Source organism: Tigriopus californicus, chromosome 9, assembly GCF_007210705.1.
Source record: "Tigriopus californicus strain San Diego chromosome 9, Tcal_SD_v2.1, whole genome shotgun sequence".
In the NCBI taxonomy this organism is placed as follows: domain Eukaryota; kingdom Metazoa; phylum Arthropoda; class Copepoda; order Harpacticoida; family Harpacticidae; genus Tigriopus; species Tigriopus californicus.
In genome coordinates this window covers 6,860,865-6,885,027 of record NC_081448.1, presented here as the reverse complement: position 1 = coordinate 6,885,027, position 24,163 = coordinate 6,860,865, and the positions used below count along the sequence as shown (strand labels likewise).

The 24,163-nt window shown below is 42.1% G+C and overlaps 3 protein-coding genes across 4 annotated transcripts; 2 read left to right on the top strand and 1 right to left on the bottom strand.

The window, feature by feature from the left end:
- Positions 1-1,037: 1,037 nt before the first annotated feature.
- LOC131886480 (Na(+)/H(+) exchange regulatory cofactor NHE-RF1-like) lies at positions 1,038-13,591 on the top strand. Its single transcript, XM_059234840.1, has 2 exons — positions 1,038-1,841; positions 12,584-13,591. Exons 1-2 carry the CDS (start codon positions 1,236-1,238, stop codon positions 12,827-12,829), a joined length of 852 nt encoding a protein of 283 aa, XP_059090823.1. The 5' UTR covers positions 1,038-1,235; the 3' UTR covers positions 12,830-13,591.
- Positions 13,592-17,347: 3,756 nt separating this feature from the next.
- LOC131887132 (uncharacterized) lies at positions 17,348-22,048 on the top strand. 2 transcript variants are annotated; one of them, XM_059235660.1, is made up of 4 exons: positions 17,348-17,485; positions 19,059-19,529; positions 19,702-20,846; positions 20,909-22,048. In XM_059235660.1, the coding sequence occupies exons 3-4, from the start codon at positions 19,792-19,794 to the stop codon at positions 21,591-21,593; spliced, it is 1,740 nt and encodes a 579-aa protein (XP_059091643.1). In that variant the 5' UTR covers positions 17,348-17,485; positions 19,059-19,529; positions 19,702-19,791; the 3' UTR covers positions 21,594-22,048. The 2 variants fall into 2 exon arrangements, with proteins under 2 accessions (XP_059091643.1, XP_059091644.1); XM_059235661.1 differs by lacking the exon at positions 17,348-17,485 and adding an exon at positions 17,500-17,627.
- Positions 21,667-24,053, bottom strand: LOC131887133 (glycerophosphocholine cholinephosphodiesterase ENPP6-like). The gene is made up of 5 exons (XM_059235662.1): positions 23,432-24,053; positions 22,867-23,342; positions 22,621-22,776; positions 22,393-22,549; positions 21,667-22,268 (listed from the first exon to the last, which is right to left on the bottom strand). The coding sequence occupies exons 1-5, from the start codon at positions 23,892-23,894 to the stop codon at positions 21,787-21,789; spliced, it is 1,734 nt and encodes a 577-aa protein (XP_059091645.1). The 5' UTR covers positions 23,895-24,053; the 3' UTR covers positions 21,667-21,786.
- Between the last annotated feature and the right edge of the window lie 110 nt (positions 24,054-24,163).

Here is a 24,163-nt window from a genome sequence, read left to right as displayed (position 1 = left end):
ATTTTATTATATTCAACCTATTATGTTCTGATCTCGTCCTTGTTATCACCCAACCAAGGCAACGTTAAATGTCATTGATTATGGCCATTGACTGATCACCAAGCAGTCGCCACATCTTCCCGCCTAATTCCGGATTCATCCAATTTGACCTAGGAGGATTAATCATACGACAAGTGCGGGTCACGACAATTCAGCTACGTTTCAATTAAGCATGACTTTAAATAGCTAGTAGGTAAGAAAGAACCTTTATCAAACTCAGCAACACTTGCTCCACAATGGTAATTGCCTAAATATACTTTTTATTCAAATATGGATGCATCTTTTAAAATTATCAAAAAGTCGGTCATTATTTTGATGCGATGCAGCTATTACTCTTGGTTATGTTTTTGGCTTTGTTATGACAAATGGATTGCATTTTGTTGCATTATTTGACACATTTGTGCTCGAAGCACCATTTTTTGGGCCTCATATCCATACCTACCACTGTGATTGTGATGGAGCAAGGAGACCGTTTTTACTTCATTTAATTGTGGCTACTTTTTGAAAAGGAATAGCGGAAGAACGAATTCCACAATATGGCTGATGAACAAGAACTGTATTTCGTTCTGTCTCTAGGGGGACAAACTAAGTCTTACAGGAAAGAACCCTAAAACTAGACCAGCTCTTAAACTTCTGTTTGGATTTCAGTTGCCTTGTTATTTATTGAAAATTCTAAGCAATTGAGCCGTCGTACTATCATGACTCGCCCTACTCATATCGTTGAGATTCACAGATTTTTCATATTTGTTAATCCTAATGCTGTTCAACAGTACTCTTACCGACTACGTATATGTGGTAGCGCAGAGCCGGTCCTCGAACTGTGAGGCAGCTCGCCGATGAAACGAAGGAGGCCGATTATCCCTGTCTGTCTTCAGCAGAGCTACAGAGAAAAGCAGTAGGCCCTGTCGCGATCTGCTCGCAATGAGCTTCGGCTGTGAATTCGAGCCTCGTTCGTTTCTGCTTTCGAGGGGCCGTGACTCAGAGGACTACTGTCAACTCCAATGTTGGAACTCGAACGAAGTCTACTTCAGTTGCTGAGAGATCATACACGAGAGACCTGACGGTTGAGTCGAACGTGGAAATTACGTCCTTCTGGTGAAGTGTAGTGTGTTTGGCTTTTGGACAGCAGTGGCTGGATTGGTCTGACTTGAAAGGCTCCTAGTTAATTGCAATTGTTTGATTGTCTCCTCCTAAGCATGAACGTTTATCAGGAGCAAGAGGATAAGCCTCTTCAAGACACGGCTCCACGTCCTCGGCTGTGCCACGTTACGAAATGGGATCATTTCGATGGTTACGGGTTCAATTTGCATGCGGAAAAATCCCGTCCCGGCCAATACATTGGAAAAGTGGACGAATCCAGTCCTGCCGAAAAAGCAGGTCTGAAAGAAGGCGACCGGATTATCGAGGTCAACGGAGTGAACATCAATCATGAGAACCACAAGCAAGTGGTGTCAAGGATTAAGGCTAGTCCGAATGAGACCCGGTTATTGGTCGTGGACGCAGAGGCTGAGAATTTCTTCAAGGATCACGACATTGTTATCCATGGAGAGTTGAGCAACGTCCTCAGAATGTCGTCCGAGCCTGGTCCGGCTCAAGGCGTCCCCATCATAGTGGAAACGATCGAGATTGAAAATCACAACGAACCAGATGGGCCATCATCCCCTTCCTCGATGGCTATCAACACCACCACCACCACAACTACTTTGAACAACTATTCACGCAATGTGCGCCAAAATTCTGTCGAAGATGACGATCAACATTCCAATCACAGTGCCATGTCGGCAGGCTCCTCCACCGCCAAGGTAAAGGATGCATGCCTATATTATTTATTCGTACACTCATTTGCCAGCGAAAAGCGCAATTATTCTCTTTTCGAACCGACGTTGTTACCTCATGCAAACACTTTCCACTTCTGTATGGTGCACAACTATTTGTACGTGGTAGGAAAGGCATATATTTATCCAGTGATGAGGAGCGAGATTGAATTGAAACCAATGATCGTAACTCGTACATGATCTATCTATCCTCGATCATCCTATAGTTGACGCCATAGCGCCATTCGTTATCACTCAGTTATAACATTGACATGCACTGATTATTGCTTCTTTAGCCTGTATTCCCGATTTGACCTTGTTGGTTGGGAAACTACATACGTACGTACGTACTTATTACGTCGTACAGGTCGTACATGCGTACGCACAACTCACTGTATGTATTAGCGAATTGGACTTAGATAACGTCAGATATTGTTAGTTATTGCTAGTTGCAATTACCGTCCGTACATGGAACCACAAGCCCTGCTGCAGATGTATGAGGTAGATGTGGCATATCTTTGATCAGCCATTCATTGTTCAAGCCAATGGAGATATTGACTTCCAATTTGTTTTAAATTGACTAAGTTACAAGGCCCATGATAGTAAGGCAAATTAGTGAATATTGATAGGTATTGAAATGTATCTTTGAGACCAGATAACTTCATTGAGCCTCTGTATAAGCCACATGTAAATCGCGTATTCAAACGCAAATCGCTTTATTCTACAACGGGAATCCATTAAGATCAACCCAAATGAATCAGCCATACTTATTGGCCCTTTGAAAGTTTACGTTTGCCAATCATACCAAGGCAGAGAGACGGATACGGATGACTTGGCTGATATTAGGGGCAAAATTTAATGAAAATTTAATGATCAAATGGATATTCTTTGATCAAAATCCATTGATTATCAAATCATTGACCACATCATTTATCTACTAGTCCAAAAACTGGAATATTATGTCAATTGTCGTAACTGCTATTGATTCATTGATAGACTATCCATGCCTTTGATCTCGTGAATGATCGTTGATAAGCCTTAAATTATGTGGGCAAATAACGAGGGATGTTACTTGTTTACTTCTTCACTCTCTAAACCTGCTACAAATCACCCCAAAAGAATTTTAATCCAATAAAACAAAGGTATGTAGGTCGAATGCCAGCTCATTAATTAAATTCAAAGCTTGTCCACAAGCCAAGTGTTAAACGTAAATCTCCTTGTTTTTGGTTTGATTAGTGAGTGAGGAAGCTCATAACGCCAGGATAGTGACCCTTTTAATCCAATGTTCAAAATCGTTTTCAAGCCACTCGTGTACTTTGAATTGGGTATTTATGCACAATGAGTTCATCTAAATAAGATCGAAATATACAGGGATAGATATGAGAGTATCGAAAACCTAGAGGAGATCTAACCTTGTGTGGAATAGCGAAAACCGAAACACATGTGACAATTCACTCTATGCATGTACTAAATTCCTAGCTGCGATTGTGTAGCTGATAGAGTAGACCTATGAAGGCAGACAGAGTGCATATGACGATGGTGAGCTCATTAGGGCAATCGTGACTCGTTTACAACTGTCCTAGAGTTCAAGTTATTTTATCCAATCAAAAGCGACCTTGGTCAGTGAGGAGGAATGGTCGTTCGGTGGGTCGTTTGGAGGGTCGGTGGATGGTTCGCAAGATCGTTCGCGGGATTTGCAAGAGCCAAGGCTGCCATAGTATTGGCCGGTCTCTTCCTCATTACTTGGAAATTGTTCGAAAATCATGAACGAAATGCGTGGTTTTCAACATGGAATTCCAAGTTCATTTTGACAAACCTCACGCGCTTTGCTCGACAATTCTATGGCAACCATTGTGGAGGGAACTGTCAAGAAAATATCTCATGAAATGTCTGCAACTAATGCAATTCCAAGGACCAGGGCCTATGGTCATGTTCTCAAGGCTCATTTCTTCCTACCTATATAGGAATGTCAACTCAATCAAGTGAGAGTGAAGATTTCAAACAATCATTCATTCATTCATTCAATCAATCAATTAATCAATCTGTCGTCGGTGTGACCGAGAAATGATTGTCGAAGATATATACACTACGTACCGCAAGCGATGACGAAAAGAACAGTTGCCAGAACCCGTATGAGACCCGAAATGATGATAACTTGCACAAGCTGGCTTCTTCTTATGGTCGCTGCATATTGCTCTCACCCATGAAATTGAGGAAGACTCGGGTGTGTATACACGCACACAAAGGCTTGGTTTAATTAAGCAAGTGGTCAGCTGTTAGATCGTTTCTTGGGCAATAGGAAGATCCCGATCATCATTCGTTACAATGAGTTTCCCTCCGGTTCCTTCAGTCAGTAGCATGTGTTTGCTACTCGGTAGACGGTTTGCCGTCTATCACTGTCGGGAGCCTCATCCTTACCGATCATATATGCAAGGATACCTTGGCCAGGTTCAAATTGGTCTCATTCTATTAGCAGGCATATGTGGCGACATTCGTTAGCTTACCTGCCATAAACGACATAAAATCAAAAGCTCAGTAAAACGGTCTCAGTAACTTCAACTTGATCGAATTGAATCTTTATTCAAGATGATTAGCTCCCAAGGGTATATTCCCTTAACCCAACCAAAACAAACACAAGATACCATCGTCTTATTCTTATTCTCCAACATTGGCTTCTTGGAAGAGCTTAGAAGCTTGTGAAGCAATCGAGAAATCAAGATTTTACAGCACACAGACATCTGTGTTAGTGGCTTGATTGACAAGAGAAGGAGGAGGAGGAGGGGGGCATAAAAGATTGCGTCAGAGGAGAGAAATTCAATTTTACACTTCAAAATGGGAAGATGTTCACTTCAATCAACCAAGCAATTGTACCTTGCATCTTCTCGCCTCTCACTTCCCGATGAAAAGGGACAAGCAAAGTTAGGCATCAACAAATTTGGCAATCCCATCGCGGCGACCTCGAAATTATATTCTACTACTGAACAATCTGATGTTGGATCCAATAAAATGAGGATGAAGAGGTACAAGAAGTATTGATTGTTGGTTATTCATTTGGTATGTGGACCAACATTCCTGTTTTGTCCAATGCAAGGTGTAGGCCTTGCAAGCTTGTTGCCTTGAAGGCCTGAACAATGAACATCATCTATCCTAAACCCAAGAGCGCTTCGTTTCCGTGTTGAACTGAGAAATTTGCGTGAAATTTATTTTGCATTCATCGCCAAACTTGCAAGGGCATCAGCAAGACAGTTTGACGTTCAAACGACCTTGGTTGCCCCCAAGCCTTGATTTCAAAGAGTCTATCAATTCGATTCAGCTCAAGGAAGTCTTCATGGGATTTCGGCTCAATTCGCCCGAATTCCTCCCTCCCCTCGTGATTTTGGGGTGAAACCCAATCATAGCTGGCCTGAATTTTCTCGAACGGCACCCACGAAAATAGACCCCCATTTTGGGGGGCGGAGAAAGAGGAGAAGGGGGGGGGGGGGAGATCGTAATGTGCATGATGAACGAACGTCAATAATAACCCAGCGAGGTCAGGAATGGCGTCTTGAATTCGAGAATTCCTACCCCAGCTAAACTTTGAGCCAAATTGAGATGCTGCCCTTTTAAGGAGGATGTTGGTCAGACCTTTGGATACTCAAATTGGTCAAGTCCTTCATCGTCTTCTTTCCCGTGATCATGCTGATTGTGGCCGGCTAAGATGAATGTGGGATCGTTCACTTGGTATTTAAAAGTCACATTGGGATTTGCTTGCATTGGTTGGCCGTACATTTCGTTTACCTGGGTAGTAGTGACGTCCATTGGCATCCCAACCGACGTTGCCGTACATCTAGGCCATACAGAAACGATGTCAGTGCGTAATCGATCCCGGGCTGAGGATGTAAGACTGTAAATTGTAATGATTCCCAATATACAGTATCTGAGAGAGTTGTGGTTGACAGTGTTCCCAGGAATGCTATCCTTGAGGAGTAATTGGAGTTTTAACGCTTTCTGTGCACATCTTGACAGATGGGGGGTGAGGTGCGTTGTTATTCTCATGATTTTCAAAGGTTTTGATCTCGTCCTACCAGCCAATGGCATGTTGCACGTACTTCATTGTAGTTGAATAAGTTCTTGTTTGTATATTGTATGACTATTATCCTCGATTTCGAGCTTGTGTGAGGAAATCTGGAGTTTCAATACAAACTCTGGAAATGAAGCAATGCATAAAACATGCCTTGGAGACGGTGAAACAAGTTTTTGCTTCACATCACTACCAGTACAAACCGTCTTTGAAGTAAAAATGCGAGGACATCAATAAGAGATTGGAACTAATCATCATGATCATCATCATCCTCAGTACTGCACATACGTACGTACTTACAGTCGTCGTCTATTGTTTGTTGGTTTGTTGTGCGTGCCTGTGAGTTCTCAATCGAATAACTGAGAATTTCCCATCAAACATCATTGATTGGAGGATCGATCAACCTTTGTAGTAAATGGCTTCATTCGTTTAAAGAAGTGCTGTTCGTTTTATTGGCTCCATTGATTCGCCTGTTGTTCTGTTAACTGCGGTATGAAAGTATGCGTGTGCAGGTACGTATATGGAACCTCCATCCTCATGAATCTCCATCCTCCATCCTTGAGAAAAGAGTCCTAATAAGTCTCAGAAAAATGCATGCCTGTCAAAAACAGAAGTTTGGAATGTTTTGGATGCCCTTTCCCCTCCTTCTTTTGAGATGTTCCTCTCCTCAACGTCTCCGTGTCCAACTGAACGATTTGATTGATTTGCATTGCATCAGAAAGGAATCCTCTTTTTTTGTTCTCCATCCCTCCCATTGAAACAGCACAAGATTGAGAAGCAGAAAATCGTCTTGGCATCCACACCAAAGTCAAGATTGTGCTTTTAGAATATGGGCATTTCCACCCATTTTGAGCGATTTGAAGACATCCCGAAATCGGTAGACCGACCGATCGAGCTATTGATCGATCGATGGATGCCTTTCAATGGATTTCAGTTAAAGCAATTTGTACTGGATCTGTTCCCGAATGAATTGTCCGTGTGTGTGTGTGTGTACGTTTCTGGAGAGATAAGAGACATTTTATGTGTCCAACATGATTTCCCATGATTTATGTCGCCATTTTCTCAAGCGAAAAAGAAACGCGGTCTCCGAGGAGTAAAGGAAAACGTAAAACACAATGGACGATGATCCCAGGTGGTTTTCAGGTCTTGCGCCAAGTTCTGCCAGGAGATTCAACGCCTTTTCGTCAAACATTTTCTCTTTCTTGGACAGAAGGCGACGTCGATGGAGAAAGAAAAAACCCACCCCAGCTTAATGACTGCAATAAAGAACAATCAAGATGATGCAATGTGCAGTAATTATTTGCATCAACTTGTCACTTGTTCAAGATTTGCTGAGTGAGTTCTAGATGATTTCCTGGAAACACACTGAAATCTCCTCCAACGTTTTCGATCCCGATAATGTCGGTCATGTCTTCTTCTCATAGCGTCACTCACAAGATGGAAAGATATGAAACAAAAAAAACACAATCATACCTGATGGTAACATGTGGCGTGCAAATGTACTTTACTGGACATACCTTATTAAATCCTTCAAGGACTGGCAATAATCGAGGCCAAACGTATTGCAATGTTTACAATATCATAATTTTACACATGTACGTGTACGTACGTAGTATGCATAACGATATCTAACCGAGTGATGAGCCAGACTAAAGTTGTTTCAAATTACATAATATGCGAGCAAAACATCATTCGTCAGCTTCATCCTCCTCTTTCTCACCGTCTGAATAATAAATGCAAAAAGAATAATGCATCTGCGAACGAGTCGTTTTTGCAAAAAAAAGAGAGGAAGACAAATTCCGACATGAACTATTCAGTCTGGCTTGGCTTGGATGCCTTTGAGCCAGGAAATTGGCAGCCCCCAATTTCTAGTTCATTTTAATTGAAGGACACCAAAATCCAATTTTAGGGATCTTGATTCGAGACGATAATGATATCGAAATTGAAGGCGAAGCCAAATTTCAAACATGGGCGTGAAATCAAAACCAAACCACTTGATTGCAGAGGCCTCCTATAATTGTTACATCATCCGAAGAGAGTACAGGCAGGGATTTGACATTCAAGTCTTTTTAAATCTAGCCACAAAATGGAACGCCTATTTACCTCTAACGACTTAATGAACGATTTATGTGAAGTAACAAGTAGTAAGAAGAAGAGGAATAGGCCTCCAACGCATACGAATACGATTGATTGGTTGGTTGGTATCTCTGACTTTAGCTGGGAGGGAAATATCTAAGATTAGGGTTCAGGTTTTGGCCCTCACTGGTCTTAGTGCGCACTACATTTGGCAAAGCTCGCTTTTCACTTGGATGTTGGTAATTGCTCGACCTTGGATTGGGGTTTCAAGGCACTAAGGCGACGAGGTATGATATTCTCATACGAATGATCAGGCCGAGGAAAATCAAGCACACAAATTGAATGAGCTTTGGTGGGAATACGGCATTTTTCACTCCTCGAAACACAACCACCATATCATTGTTTTGACCGAAGCGCAGCACTGAAGCAGCAGCACCAATGACAAGTGAATTCGAAATTGTTTCGAGCCCTTGGCGAGCACGGCGAATGCATTATCTACTGTATGTACATGTACCACATAGAATGGTAATTGTAAATCATCCCCCTGGGACAAACTGCCTCTGAAATCCGAATGCTGCGGAATTTTCGTTGCAGATCTGAGTTTTGAAGCCGGCTTGTGCGGCGTAGGTTGTCTATAAACCGGAAACGAACAGGAACGTTTTGCAATATCTTCTATTTTATTTTATAGTTTTTTACCACCCATGGTTTGTCAGACTTGGGTTATTTTTCGTTTTCCCCGCTAATGGGACCATTTGTCAAGATCTGTTTCCATCTGGCCAAGAATATGGCTGGGCCTTGGTCTGAAACTTGTGATGGCGTAAAAGTCATCTGATACCTACTGCTAGCAGTACCACCGTACCACCACTACTCCTATTAGTTTTTCCTCATCTTGTAAATCATGTGGGCTTCTGTCCTGAACGTTCATGAGCAAGTCTGCGCAAACTTGGAAAGATTTTCTACTTCCCCCATTCTTGTCGTGGTCATGATCGTTAGCATCATTATCATCATCATCATCTATTGGCAGACTGATAACTGTTCATAGTTCTAAACTACTACACGTACTGTTACAAAATTTCTTATTTCTTCGTCGCTTCTCTTGCTTTTCTCCTCCATGCTTCCTGCCTTGGAATAAATTCCGACGCTTGACCACAAATGAGACAGAAACATCAAAGTGTTCATGACTAAAAGCAAAAAGAAACGAAAGCACGTTTCTGGCAGCCATTTTACCGTTGCCACTTTGATCGATTCTAAAACTAATCAACGACTAGCTCTTAAGCTCCACGCTCAAATAATATGCCAAGTTTTAAATAATTTGTGAAGCATTGGCTCCGCTTAAGCAACCAACGTGACATACTTAAAAAATCAGCCACAACACCTCCATGAGGACGAAAATAAGAGCTAGCCAAATTACAGGCCGAACTAAAGTGTAAAAAAAACATGAAAAATAGCAACCTGCCACGTTTTCTGACTTATGCAAGCGCCAGAGTGTGTATATAAAAAATTGCGTGCTTAGATCACAAGGAGCAACCTGGAGTTTCAAAAAATGATTGCTTTGTTTAAAATTATGCTGTTCTTTTTGCTCGTTACTATTCAAATGACAACATAATGAGAGCCCAAACATAACTTATTTGGATCATGGAATTTGATATTGAAGTGCCATGCCTAAAACAGCCACAAAAAAATAAATCGTGATTTCCAAATTTATAGCCTATCAAAGTCAACTATTTTATTGCCTTTACTTTCTGGACATTTTTCTTGTTTATCAACGACGTTTGTATAATGTCTATACATATTATTTTATTTTTCAGTTATTTTCACGCCATGGCATGACCAAGAGTCACAATCAAGATTATCATTATTATTATCATAAAGTCAGGTATTTGATTAATGTGGAAGAAAAACAAGGTCGACAAGTATATCCGTCTAAACAGGCCGTTCCAGAGCTTAAGAACGGCCCAGGTCTCAGGTCTATCAATATGTCAAATTCCTGAATTCATTTCAGGTTCGAATTTCCCGCGTCAAAGACAGTAAGAAGCTTCGAAAATGGTAAACTGTGAGTCCGTGTCTTCAATTTCGCTGGAATTGGGTAATTGACATTTCGGAATCGAGTCAGTGCAGTAGTTTTCAACAAATGAGACGAACCCAGGTCGCTACGACTTTGCATTTCAATTCTTAGTTCAATATAATGTCTGATGCAATGTCTTCAAAGATCACTAAATTATTTTACATAAAATGAATGAGTAAGCCCTCTTCCGCCAATTGATTACAGCAAAAGGGCTGGTCTATTCATTCCTTGCCTTGCTATGGAATTCCCTTTAAGAGGGAGTAACTTTTGATCCGAACTGAAAATTAAACCACCTAATTTTAGCAACCTGCAGTGCGTTTCATTGCAGGTAAACCCAATCCGTTCCACCGCTTCCAAAATGTCAATTCTAGACTCGAGCATCCCCGTCCATATTCCAGTGGTCCATGACTGATGGGATCAAATGAATGTTCAAAACTGAGCTTGAAAGAACTTTTGGAAGTATAGGCTCCAGAATACCCTAACGTAACATATTAAGTTAAGTGTGAGAAAAGAGGCAAGCCTGTGTTCCTTTTTTACAAAATGAAAATGTAGATTGTTAGCTCAGAAAGCAACTTGTCGTGACTTTTTATCCAATCCCATCCTGGTGTCTTGGTGATTTTGTGGAAATGTAGAACATGTTTTATCAACATTTTATTCAAAGCCGTTCCGGTATCGGCTGCTTTCTACTGACAAGTACCAGCTGTGTTGTGACGTTACAATTTTGTTTCAACATAACAATCCTTGTAAAGAAATCACAAACGAACATTTTATTTGCGCAGAATGAAGCACCTCTTAGTGCGTGTACTTTTATCATGACAGGCATCAAGGATTTCCCCAAAATTCGAATGGGCGTTTTTAAAATGTTGACTGACTGAGAAATACTACCCATGAATCGAGTGAGGTGGCTTTATCAATTTCTGAGGTTCACGATAATAATGCGCGTACTCTTTACTCGTCTCCCTCTCAACTACTCACCACAAAGAGCATGATGAAAACAACACATTTTTGTCCAACGTTCAAAGTAACGATCATGATGAGGAAGATTCTTTCATAATCTGTTATCGCTCTCTGTAGTTCGCCATGCAAGCATTCTTTATCACAAAACTGTGGAATTTTAGTTCTCATTCCTTGTTTGCCTTAGAGTGAACGTACGCTATGTACAGTGCTTTATTAAACAATGGAATGCCTGCGTAAAGCTATCATTGCTTCTACGCTCCTTTACTTCTTCGACAACTGCTACGACTGCTACTATCACTACTACTACTGTTACTACTTACTCCACACTGTTGCGGGGAATGTTGGCTCGTCAGCAATGAAATTTTGTGCTCGCTTGCAACAAGTGTTTTATTTTCCTTTAAATAAGAAAGAAACATGACACAAAGGAATCAGCGAGATCTTTGCTAGCCAACACACTGAACTGATGGCACATATGCTTTACCTTCCCAGCCTAGAAATATCAAAAATTGCCGCATTCATGACGTTACTTCTATGCAAGTAATTGATGGCATAGAATATTACATCACGGACGGTGTGTTGCTAATTGAACATAAAGGTTTACATTTCGGCCCAAATTGTTGATGCGGAGTAAGTACGAATGGCCGAGTCATCCAATGGACACCTGGTTTTCCCATAAAATGCTTTGATTACACTCATCACAGAGACCCGATGAAGTAATATTTTCTCAGGTACTCAATCTCTTCTCCTCGAGCTCGGTCCAAGACATTTCATAATCCGTCTGGGCAATCCTCCCATTAGCTAGCTACTGTACGCGTGTATCATCCTCAAGTTTTCATTTCGTCATTTTAATTGTCTGTGGCCGTGTTATTTGACGAATTACGAGCGTGATTCAGAGCCGAAACGTGCCAATATGTCGTCGGGATCCTAATCAATAAAGTGAGCCTGAATGATGAAGAGCAAGAGTGCGAGACTGCCTTTTCCCACCTTCACGCTACTAGGATTTTTTTTTTATTTACGGCCATTCAACATCAATTCACTTTCAATGGCTTTTCATTGTCAATGCTCAAATGTACATAAGTCTGTATCGATTCAAATTGAAGCCATTGATATTGGTCACGAGCCTCAATATATGATAATCGATTGGAAATCGACGAGAAACAAGATTTGGCGAACGGTTAAAACCTAATCAGCTTGCTTCACAAATTCAATCCTTGCAAGGTTGCACATTCTCCACCCACAGCCATCCAGCCAATCTGGCAGTCAACTAGCCAGTCAGTCTCAAAATCGATCCAAAGTCTGTCTTTTGAAGGCCAGAGCTTGTATGTGTGTGTGTGTGTGTTTTCACCATTAACTAAACCAACTAGCTTGACTAACAAAAGGACTGCTCGAAGAAATATGAGAGTTTTTGCTCTGAGCTACGCACGGCACTTAACGTGGCTGTGTGCGAAACTTTTGGCCAGCCAATGCGTGATAATACCAAATGAGAACACCAGCATTAAGAATGGCCAAACAAATATCATGGAATGATGGTAGAACCATTGATCAATTCCTTTTTCCTCTGGATTCTTTCAGAAAACATTTGGCAGTAGCGTCACGTCGGGTTCGAGCCCCCGGAGTTCGCCCAGTCCCGAACCTCCCCTCAAGAAATCCAGTCCGCACCCCTTGTCCAATCCTGTGGGTCATCAATGGGGAGGCCTGGATTTGAGTATGACGGCGGCCGAGATGAGGAGCAAGATTGGATCGCGCAAGAAACGTGATCCTCGACGAGATGACCGCATGGACTTTAGGAAGAAATACGAGATTATTGAAACTCTATAAGGCGGGCACACGGAGCAGAAGGTGTGAGGATATTTGATCCATGGAAAGGATAATGCAGACCGCAGAAGATTTCTCTCTCCCATTACTAATCCTAACACCACCAGCATCATCACCATCAACATCACGATGATCGTCATTTCAAGCAACTGCAACGACTACAGTGCCAAAATTTTGTGAAGAGTATCTTTTGCACCCCCCCCCTCTTTCTTACTTGATGTCCAACTGTCATATCGTCCCTGGATTCTGCATCAATGAACGAACGAAGAAGCTCCTGAGACCTTGTGAAATCATATTGTCTACTACTTACCTACACATATGGACGGGTGGCGCCTTGGCGAGCAGTATTTGCCGTGTGTCAAGATGAATTGCAGTGCTTTTTGGCTGCAAGGTAAATCGAGCACTCGATGGTCTTTACCACATTTTCTATCTACTTCTATACCTCTATTACTATCACCATTAGAGTTAGCACTGCTCCTGCTACTGTCATTATTGATGATAATTGGTTCTCAGTCTGAAACAGAAATGCCTCCAATCCTCCCACTGAAATCCTTTCCCGATTACATATCAAAAAGAATGTTTGAATTTGTTTTCAGAATTATGTTACTAGTCCGTTCATGGTCACGTGAACTACCTAAATGATTGATTGTACATAATCATACGATGCAAGATAAAGATGTATTCCTATCCAGGTGTGAAGTTGAATAATTGTTAAAGATGATAGATTCGAGATGAAACAACGAATAAATAGATCCGTTTCACCGAGCCACCCTGGATTGCTGTATGATCCCTGTGACCTTGACTGAGTCAGTCCATCTCTATTCCTAACAGTCGGCTGAATGCACAAGTGTAGTAATTATTATACGTGATATCACACAGACATTAGGACACCGGGACGACATTGTCACTCGTGGAAGCCGAATACCGTTCGATTTCGATCGGTGATTTCGTTGAACCCTGAAATGAGCCAAGGTCGAAATGGGTATGGTATGTGGCCGTCAGTTCAGTAGCATACAGTAGCATAATAGCTTTTCTTTCTAAACATAGGGTTCGTTCCAAAAATGCAAACGATGGAACCTTGGAAAGCAGTTTCGAGCAACGTCTTTGTATTGAGGCTATCGAAAATGAATTTGACGTCTCGCTTATCCTCGTTTCTATCGGCTTTCGAGTAATTCGATGTACATCTTTGCTCAATTACCAACTCGCACATCTTGTATGGGTCCCGATCGCCGATTGGTTGATTCGTCGATTGGTCGATGAAATAATAGGGGAGAGCTTGCGTAATCCTGACTTTTTCCGACGGTTGGAGAAGAGCATTCTAATCGCTAGAATCTGATGATGACAAACGTAATCGCGAAACAATTGGTGCAAGGAAAAATGCGCGATTCAAATCATCTTTAAGAGACACACCATAAACACGGAAATGAGTTTGATTACTCAAGGTTTCAAGGCAAAGAGAAGAGTTTTGTAAGATCTGATATAATAGCTCAGCTCTCATAAAGATTGATCTTTCAGCGAAGAATATGTTTTTTTCCTAAGCTTCCGCCAATTGATTGTGTAATGTTAGAGCGAGTTTAAAACGAATTGCTCCCAAATTATTGCCAGTCACGTAATGCAGACACCAAGTCGACGACACAAGTAGTGACGTACAGATATTGGAATCCTGGCATGTATTGAGTGCATTATTTTTCATGTCAACGCAGAAAATGCCACAGAAAGCTCATTTAACCAAAGTTGCAGTGTTTGTTTGCTTTGAACGCCATTCGACTCATGTATAAAAACAACATTGACCGCTAATTCTACGTCAAAAATGTCAGTTTTCATTCTACAGTTACGCTAGTTTCGATCCAACGTTTGGAGATTAGCTTGATTCCGTTTCAACATATGTGTTCTCTCATTCTAGTAATGAAAAGCGTTGGCGTCCGAGATTTGCGCAATAAATAATAAAATCCCACTCGAACCTCTCGATGAAGCTGCGTGATCCTGGGTCGGTATATTCACCGATCCGTGTTCACAAGTTGAAGAAAAATGCCAAGAAAAATCCTTCTTCCTAGCTCGGGCTACAGGAAATGACATTATCACACACTGTGATAGCATCAGACCCACCTATTGAAATAATTCTATTATCAAACTGGGACATATTTCTGCTGTTTGAGCAATGAGGGGGAAATTTGGGACAAAGCGGAGGGTTGCACAGTGGCATCAATCTAGTCAGGGTTCCCCCATGAAAACAAACCATTCGGTTCATAAGATGAACCTAGGGTTCTTAAATCAATCTAGAGCATTAACCATGTTTTCAACAATACATTCCATATTCTGATAACTATAAACTAGACCCTAAATAAATCATCGTCATCATTTTCGTGAATTTCTCTCAGGTTTTGAGAACAGGTTGGCGAATGTATGGAATTAAAGATCACGGACCTTCATTGAGAGGCTCAAAAAGGATTTTACTGCTTTAATGTCAACAAGCCAAAGTTTAGCAAGCCAATAGTAAGTATTCCTTGAACCACTGGAATAAGGAAGAGTACGCTAACGATGAAAATCAACAACTCTAATTTGAGTCACTTCATTGCATTCTTCACCAAACAAGGCTGATCCCTGATCACTGGAATTATTCTATGTCAAATATGAGCTTGATGAAACGATATTTTGGGGGGGTATTTGGCTGCCCGGGTCGGAGGGGTAAGCCTCGCCCGGCCAGCAAAGCCAGCCATTACATTGTCCTTGTATGTGTTTCCGATAGGCATTGTCGTGTCCGCATCAGTTTTGTTCTCCGTCTGGTGTGGTGAGCGTTTAAAAGTTTCCTTGATAAAGGTCAGGGAGAAGAATCGAACCGTGGACCTCTTTCATGCTAGGAAACTGCGCTAACCAATGCACCTGTATCAACAGTTACAATTTCTCGAAAATATGTACCAGTATATGACAGGACACAGAATGAATGAACTAGCTCTGTTATGCTAATCTGTTACCAGAAAGGGTTCAAGCTGATTCTGACAAAACAGAGTAACGACATTATAAATAACGAAATTACAGAAAATTAAAGCTTTCTTCGAAATTACAGCTTAAAAAAAAAGACCTGTCATCACAATACATTTTAAAATGGTGTAATTGTAACGACCCAAACCCCAAAATTAGTACTCGGTCCTTTATTGACGCTTCAGAGTGGTGTTTGACTTTTCGTTATTCGCTTTACAACTGGAAACTTCAAGCTTTTAGACAATATGAACATAAATTGCTAATTTTTGTTGTTTTCATATAGTGTGTCCTGACTATTGGGGCTTAAAATTGTGCTCAAATTAACAGCATTGAAGGTGCCTGTGATTTCAAATTTTGTTACATTTGCACTGCTTTATTGTTTGCATCTCCTTAATCACATTCGATTGGACTACAAAACCTGATTCAGAGCGAAGTTGTCAAGCAATTGGTTGCCAATTTTCCTTTGGCTTGATTAAGTGTGTTGCACCAGATTTCCGAATTCTGCATATTTTCATGATGACTTAAGGAACAGGTTTCTAAGAGGGAAATTTTGCTTTATAGGCTTGAGAATTTATGTTCATGTTTTTCCATCATGACTTTTTGTGTCATTGTTGTAAACCTTCAAGACAAGGTGAAAAAAGACTAATACTCAGTAGGTAATTGAAAAAGGGCTAAATATATGGAAAAGATTTGAAGTATTTCATTGAAATTGTCATTTTTGAAGCGTTTTCGAAGACACTTTCAAATGACAAGAAAAAAATTGACAAATCAGTTTGCTAAGGGCAAATTGTTCAAAAGAGCAAAAGCGATATTACAACGCGACCTAATGCCTGATAACTTAACCAATGAAATGATCTAATATACGATAAAATGAACATTTATAATATACATAATTTTGACTTTTCGAATGTATCATTTGCCTGCCAAGTTTCTAATTTTAAAAAGCCATGAGATATGCTTTCCGCATAAGATTGATGCCGTTTAGATATGAAGTAGTTCAAAGCTTGGTAATTAATGATTTTCCTATGATGAACATCTTGCCATATAAACATAGCCAAGAATGGGAGTAATACAGTGGCAAGAAAATAGACAGTGTTAATTCTGATTATATTAACATGTTGATAGGAAAACCATTGATTTAGAAAAGTATGGCCTTGATGGGGTAAAAAACTTGAAATATTGGTCTTCTAAATTGTCAATATTTGTAGAGGCATCCTGTGCTGAGTTTTATGGTGAGCTTTGAGAGAGAGATTGCTTTTGATCCAGCCGTTTGATCGAGCTGAGAATTAAAATAAGTTGTTGTAAGTGATAAGGCACCCGTCTCAATTGAAGGAGAACGTAATGCGTGTAATCGATTTCGAAGTGACAATTCTTAGATCTAGCATTCCCGCCCGTATTCCAGTGGTTCATGGTTTGTCCACGGACATGCTTTGCCCCATGAACACACCACGAATTGCCATATCAAGCTAGGTGGCAGCACGGACTTGACTCTGGCCAGGCCAAGCTCTGGCGAATTCGCCCCCTAGTGTTTTTAAAGAGAGGCTTTTGGTCTTGCTTTCCGGAGTGGGCGAGGATCGTGGCTTTCTCAATCAAACAAAAACCGTGTCAGCCCTCCGCATTCTTCTCTAGTAATATAAACCAAAAATGTAAGATGACTCTTCCTGATGATAAACCGACGAGGTAAGTCGAACTATCTTCCGGTTAGCCTCATATTTAAGCCATTATCGAAGGGAGTGGACTGAAATTTCCCCTGGACTTTCGAAGAGCAGCAAAACGTGAACCAATAGATCAAAAGCTTGGATTGACCTTCAACCAAAGCCAAGTTAGTCTGGTCCTCTATATTTGCTTCATCAACTATTTTACACATTTGTATTGACACAAGGCCATGTATTTTTGTATTTTTTACCTTCATATTCAAGTGGTCATGATCGGGCTCAAACTGTAATTTTCATTGATGTGGGAGGAAATACTGAACGGAATCGAATGGAACAAGTCTCAGTTATATATTCTATCCTTTCTCTCGGAAAGTTTTAAACGTTAATGCATAGATACCGGATATGACATTGTCTATCTGAATTTAAAGGTGAAAAACGTGAGGAATGGCTTCGCTTGTCGGGCGAGGTTTAACCCTCCAACCCTAACAGCCTCCCATAATATCTAAATGATTTTGTGGCACTAGTTGGAAACTAGCGAAAGAGTGACACAATTCTAATGTAGACTTTCCAACACCTTTCTTTATTGTGACCGATCCAAACCAAATATAGCGTTCGACATTGAGGGTTTGCAAACTACGTGCAGGATACCACAAAAAAAGGATTGTGACGATAACTATCCCAAGTTGGGATAAATATGAGCCCCGACCGTCCTGGTAGAACTCCAGTGCGAATCCAGCCTTTGTCTACGGAGTCCATCCATGTTTTTGTCCATTTTGCCTCATCATCAATGAGTATGAAACAAAGTCCAATTTGTAACGTCAAAGACTTGATTCATACCGGGTGCCGTCCCCACTCGACAGATCAAAGTTTTTCGTCTTTTGATAAACCGTTTGCTAACTGATGGGCCTGCAACTAATAATACTAACCCTACCCGCTCGTCGTTACCACGAGATCTGGAGGAGCGCATGGAGTTGGACAAAGATTGCTGATTGAATAACCAACCCACAGCCTGTTTTTCCTCCAATCCGAGTTTTTCGTTCCCGTTCATTCAGCTATCTTGTGCCCATCTTCTGAACGAGTATTTGCCAGGTTACCGTAGCGGTGATGTTGGCTGGTGGGCTGGCATCAGACCTATGTACATTGCTACATACGTAGGCTAGTTAGGTGGTCATTCACTGATATGTGTCATCGTCACTCACTCCGATAGAAGGATGGATGTGAGGTGACAAACCGAGATACCATCTTATCAAAGGGCAATGGATCGGGGGAGAAAGAATGAAAGAATGGGTTTGCTCTAGACAAAGAGCGACGAAAAAGTGCTGACGCATCATCCCTTTTCAAAATGAAAATGACCCCGATCCCCAAAGCCGAATTTGAATCCAACACCTTGAATATGGTTGTTCGGTCTTAATGCATTTCTTCTTGAGCCCACTTACGTATGACGCATAGACAAAGGAGGTTTTTCGGGGGACCATTTAGAACTGTACTTCAAATGAAGGGAACCATTGTCAAGGCAAAGTCCCCAATTTTTCCTCAGATAACGCTCGATAATCCGGTTTGTCTTTTGGGTCGGATTGAGCTCTTTTTCCCCTTTTTAGCGCTCTTGGAAGGAAGCATCAGGCATTTGAACACAAAGGTTGGTGCGACGAGTTTCTTGCTATATGTCTAGCTTGTGATGCCTTCAACAAATAACTGGGATCTAGTGGTAGACGGGCTGTTAACCAACAGTGCGCGAGCCGCACATTCTGGCTGATTGGATCATTGGAAGTTGGAAGTTCAACAACAGGCCTCGAACCAGACCGCACCGCAACATCAACAACGACAACAACAACAATGGGGCGAGTGTCCGCCTTTGTCGCTATTACCACGTACGTGGTGGTCGCTGAACTTTGAGATTTTTGTTGCTGATTATTATCAACACCACCACCACCACCACCACCACCACCACCACCATCATCAACATGATCGTGAACATGCCGTATTGTTATTGAGGCAGTTCTTGGAAGGAGTTGGTGCCAAGATTAGACGCCACCAGCACGTGCGTTTGTTGTGCACATTGAATCAAAAAGGTAGGAACTGGACGTGCCAAAAAACGCAACGAAATTCTTGCAGAAAATAATCCACCTACTGCTGCCTTTCCTAACCTTTCCTCAGTAATCTAGGAGCATTCCGCTTGTAAACATCCGATAGCTTTAGCTCCCATAACATTGCGTGCTTAACAATTCTAACTGATTCTTCTAGACTGACAATGTATTGCACGAATAACCCACCCCCGAGGAATGTCCATTAACCACTGACTTCCAAGATAACAGTTATCAAGAATCAATCAACATGAGTTACCTTCGATCGCTCAATCTCCAGCCCGAGTCTTTGAAGCAGACTTGTTTGGATGTGTGGATGCAGCATGTGATTCGACTCATCCGAGATGAGCAGATCATCCTCAGAGGCAAACTACCCGAATTGTCCTCCCCGTCTTGTCAGTCATTCAGTGGGGCTCTGAAAGTCTTGCACTCATTCAAATCAGATCAGATGGGTCAGGCCAGCAATAAAAACATCATCATCGACCCTCCCGCCCTAGCTCGTTATCTCAATGCCCATTTGCCGCCTTCGGTACAAGAGGAGTCCTTTCATCGTGGCGCCAACTTGGTCAAGAAGGAACTCTTCTTCGACATGTTCCCACCCTATTTTGGACTACTGTGGCGCCCTTCGTTCCACTTCTTGGATCTACCCCCCATTCGGGAATTATCAGACCGAGTTTTTGTTCTGGATCTTTTGACGACCTCCCCGGCGGAGGGAACCTCGGAAGAGCACCCGCTTGGTTCAATTGAGACGGCCAAATTCCGCCTATTTGACACCTGTGAGTTGAATATCGAGGAATCCTACTTGATGAAAAGAGTACTCAGACGCTTAACCAACTTGAAAAGCCTGGTTTTGTGGTGGGCCTGTGATGATACCATGTTAAACATCATTGGAGCCAATTGTGACGTTTTAGAGTCCTTGGATGTGTGGCGTTCGTCGTCTGTGACGGATCTCGGATTGAAGATGCTACTCTCCAGTGATCAAACTCGTGATGGATCGTCCGTGTTGTGCCATAGTTTGAAGAGTTTGGGCGTTAAAGAGACAAGTGTGACCCATATTGGTTGCGTCATCGCCATCATCCGTTGCAAGCATTTGGAGTTCCTCAATTTTAGTCATACCACAGTTGTCAAGGATTTCTTTCTCGAGCTGAGAAAGCTCGACGAGTCTTCTAGTCCCCACGAGGCTCGAACCTACGCCCTCAAGTCACTTTTCGTACCCATAACGCACGGTGTTGTTTTCAGGGAGTGTATTCACGCCTTCCCCAATTTGGAGGACCTACAACTGTGGACACCTGCCTCACAAATTAGGTTTGTTGCCTCCTGTTCCTGATACCTTTTGACATTGTTTTTGATCTTATCTTTGATTGCAGGGACTTCACCGCCAACGATTTCCCCAAGCTGACCTCTCTCTTGTTTGGAGGGCTTCATTCTGCTAGGCTTTTGGAACGATTGGTTGAAGTTGTGGGAACGAAACTGACGACCCTCAAGATTGAATCCGTGCTCACGGATATCCCCTTGAACACCATAGGGCAATGTTGCCAGAATCTCGTCCAACTCCAAGTAGTTAATGGACGCTTGTCGGTGGGCGAGCACATTTGCTCTCAAGCTGAACCGTGGTTCTTTGCCAATCTGAAACTGCTGTACTTCTTTCTTGTCCATTATGTTCACAACGACATGGACTCTAATCCCGCCTATCCCCAGGCAGCCTTACATTGTATCCTGAGCCACACTCGACAAATTGAGGCCGTCACAGCCACAGGCTGTGCCAGTTTTGACGACGAGTCTCTCAAGGGCGTTCTAGCCGCCAATCCCATGACGATGCTGAAACGCTTCACTATGACCGGTATTTCCTACTTGGAGACTCCCGAAGCACCTTTACCACTGACCTCCATCTCCGTGATCCGTTTGTACAACCAATGCCAACAGCTAAAGTGCATGGGAGATCTGAAGCATTGGAGTGTCCCACCCGCTGAACGAAAGCAATTGTCAAAGAAAATCCAAAGTAATTCTCATAGTAATAATGGAAACAAACGGATCTCATTTTCTAGCCTTTAAAGGTACCCCCCACAATAAAAATGTAAAGAAAAGCCCATTACGAAGATCGAAGATTGGAAAAAAAGCAATCACGTTGGGTTCAAATACTTCTTCAACTGTCACGTGCTTGAATCACATAGTAATAATAAAAATCAATCATTCATTTTTCCAGGACCAATGATCCTATTTAAGAATTGAAGCATAACCATTTGGCTCACCCTAAAATGGCTCTCACTAAATAGTGAGCAAAAAGACCTAACAAAGCAAATTGCAGTCCATGAAGCCCCAATATGGAGTTAGCACCCGAGATGGTGAGCATGCTTTGAATTCTTTTCCATGATCCAGCATGATCTTCCATTGGAATCCGAAGAAGCATGGAGATTATTTGATAGAAATCCACGATTTCGACAGGTTTGTAGTTGACATGATCTTTCTTGAAATCTGGACCCATGAACACAGCCACAGTGTCCATATCCCTATAATGAGTGTGGTATTCGTCCCATCGTTGTAAAGCGTCCAAGATGGGTTTGGGTTTGGGCTCTTTGCCCACTTTCATCTTTTTGGTCATTTTCGGGTAAACCGGTTTGACCGCTGACGGATTGAATCCCGATCGAATCATGTAGTCATCATCCAGATATCCACTTCCAGGAACCACAATCACTTTCGGATCCGTATTGTTGAAGATCAATTGATACGCTTCATTCAAAAAAAAAGAAAAAGAACAATATTAAAAATAATGATAATGATAACAACGTCAAGACGGACGATTTGCAAAGAAGCCAAGCTCATGTCGATGGTGACAATCCAGAAATTCCTTCACCTGGGTGAGCAACGAGCAAGATGTCTTGGGTCCATTCACCCGTTCCATAGTGCAATTCGTCTGGAACAATTGGAATGTCCAAGATTGGAGGATCTTGCAGTTGTGATGCCATAAACACGTCCACTCCGTATTCAATGCTTTCACAGTCGTGTAATATCTATCGTTGAAAAGAATGAATGTCCGGGAATGGTCGATCTTATGAGCCAATTGTACATTGTTCATTGATACCTTGTATTGTTCCAAAGCGTATGGGATGATTTGAGCATAACCCGAAGACAGGATGACGAACTGAATGAGATCCATATCTAAATATTGATCCAATAGAACTGGTTCCAAATAGTTCGTGTCCGTGAATCCATAATCCGATATCACCATTAGGTTCATCTGGAACATGTATATGTAATTGGTCAAAGTTGATGGATGGGTCAGGTGACAGCCTTTGAGAGATTTCAAGCTCAAATTTGACCCAATTACCTTAATCCCTGCCCGCTCTTCTTTGGATCGAATATCAGTCAGTTTGGCTTGAATGATATCATCAATATCACGCAAGGCTTTCTTCAAGGCCGGAGAATCCTCGCCTTGCAGCTCCCCCACTCTGCGGATGAGGTCCGTATAGACCACAGCCACGTCGTAATTCTTTTTGTAGAGTCGATTGAAGGCCATGTCAAAATCGGCCGAGACCTTTTGGCGCGAGGGAAAGTTTTCCTCCAGCAACTGAAAAGGCTGGCAGTCCCCAGGGATTTCTAGGCCTTTGCCGGTCAAAGTGCAGTCGTGCCAGTTAAACATGGCCACCTTTCGCCCGTGCTTGGCGGCATTGCTCCAAAACGGCGTCATTCCTTGCCACCAAATGGGATCCCGAGTCGAATTATGGTCATAGCGATGGAAGAACTTTCGCTTTTTCAGGTTGTACATCACATCTCCCACGATGCTGTGCGATTCGGGATATTTGCCTGCGTCCACGGATCAAGAGGTTTGAGTACTTTCGTTGCATGATTACATCATTACATTAACATACTCGCATGCGCAAATGCCAACTAACCTGTTGCGATGCTGGTCCATGTCGGATAATCTTCAGGGGGAAACACTGGTTTGACTCTGGGGATGAAGGAGCCGTACTTCTTGAGGTACTTGAAGGATGTCAGAATCTGCGGATATTTCTCAACGAAATCCCATCGGAGACCGCCGATGACCATGATGAATAGGGGATGTTGTGGCCACCCATCTTTAAACTTTGAAGTCTGTTGGTAGGGCGGGATGGTAGGTTTGATAACCTTCGGAAGCTTTTCTTCCTCTTTCAATCTTTCTTTTTGTGCTTGCAATCTTTCTTCCTCCTCTGCGGCTCTATCTTTGAAATGGATGACTCGATGGACAAAATAAGCTTCGAAGTTATCGTCCACAGGAGGCTCTTCGTAGCGGTTACCAGTTCGATTCAAGCCACCGTTAACTTCCACCACAACCACCAGTCCAATCAGGGCCACGAGTAAGCCCAAAAATCGACCCATGGCGGTCACAATCCAATTATTTTTTATGGATCCAATGAAACTAGGAGATTCATGGCCATTTCTCCCCAAAATATTTGCTCCCAGGTGTTCAATTCTTATGGGCTGGAAAGCCGATCTTTTATGTGATTACTGGGCCCAACTGGAAGGCATACCGTCTCCTACGAGCCATTCACAGACAAGGACGAGGGCTGTCCAAAATTCGCCTTGGACGACGATACTACTCCAGTTGTTGTAGTAGTAGTAGTAGCGGTAGCGGTAGCGGTAGCCGT

Excerpts from the sequence above, each read along its gene's own strand:
- LOC131886480 (XM_059234840.1), top strand. The coding sequence starts at position 1,236 with ATGAACGTTTATCAGGAGCAAGAGGATAAGCCTCTTCAAGACACGGCT. Across the intron at positions 1,842-12,583 it reads CAGGCTCCTCCACCGCCAAG|AAAACATTTGGCAGTAGCGT; the intron begins GTAAAGGATGCA and ends GGATTCTTTCAG.
- LOC131887132 (XM_059235660.1), top strand. The coding sequence starts at position 19,792 with ATGAGTTACCTTCGATCGCTCAATCTCCAGCCCGAGTCTTTGAAGCAG. Across the intron at positions 20,847-20,908 it reads ACACCTGCCTCACAAATTAG|GGACTTCACCGCCAACGATT; the intron begins GTTTGTTGCCTC and ends CTTTGATTGCAG.
- LOC131887133 (XM_059235662.1), bottom strand. The coding sequence starts at position 23,894 with ATGGGTCGATTTTTGGGCTTACTCGTGGCCCTGATTGGACTGGTGGTT. Across the intron at positions 22,777-22,866 it reads AAGAGCGGGCAGGGATTAAG|ATGAACCTAATGGTGATATC; the intron begins GTAATTGGGTCA and ends TACATGTTCCAG. Across the intron at positions 22,550-22,620 it reads ACGCTTTGGAACAATACAAG|ATATTACACGACTGTGAAAG; the intron begins GTATCAATGAAC and ends TTTCAACGATAG.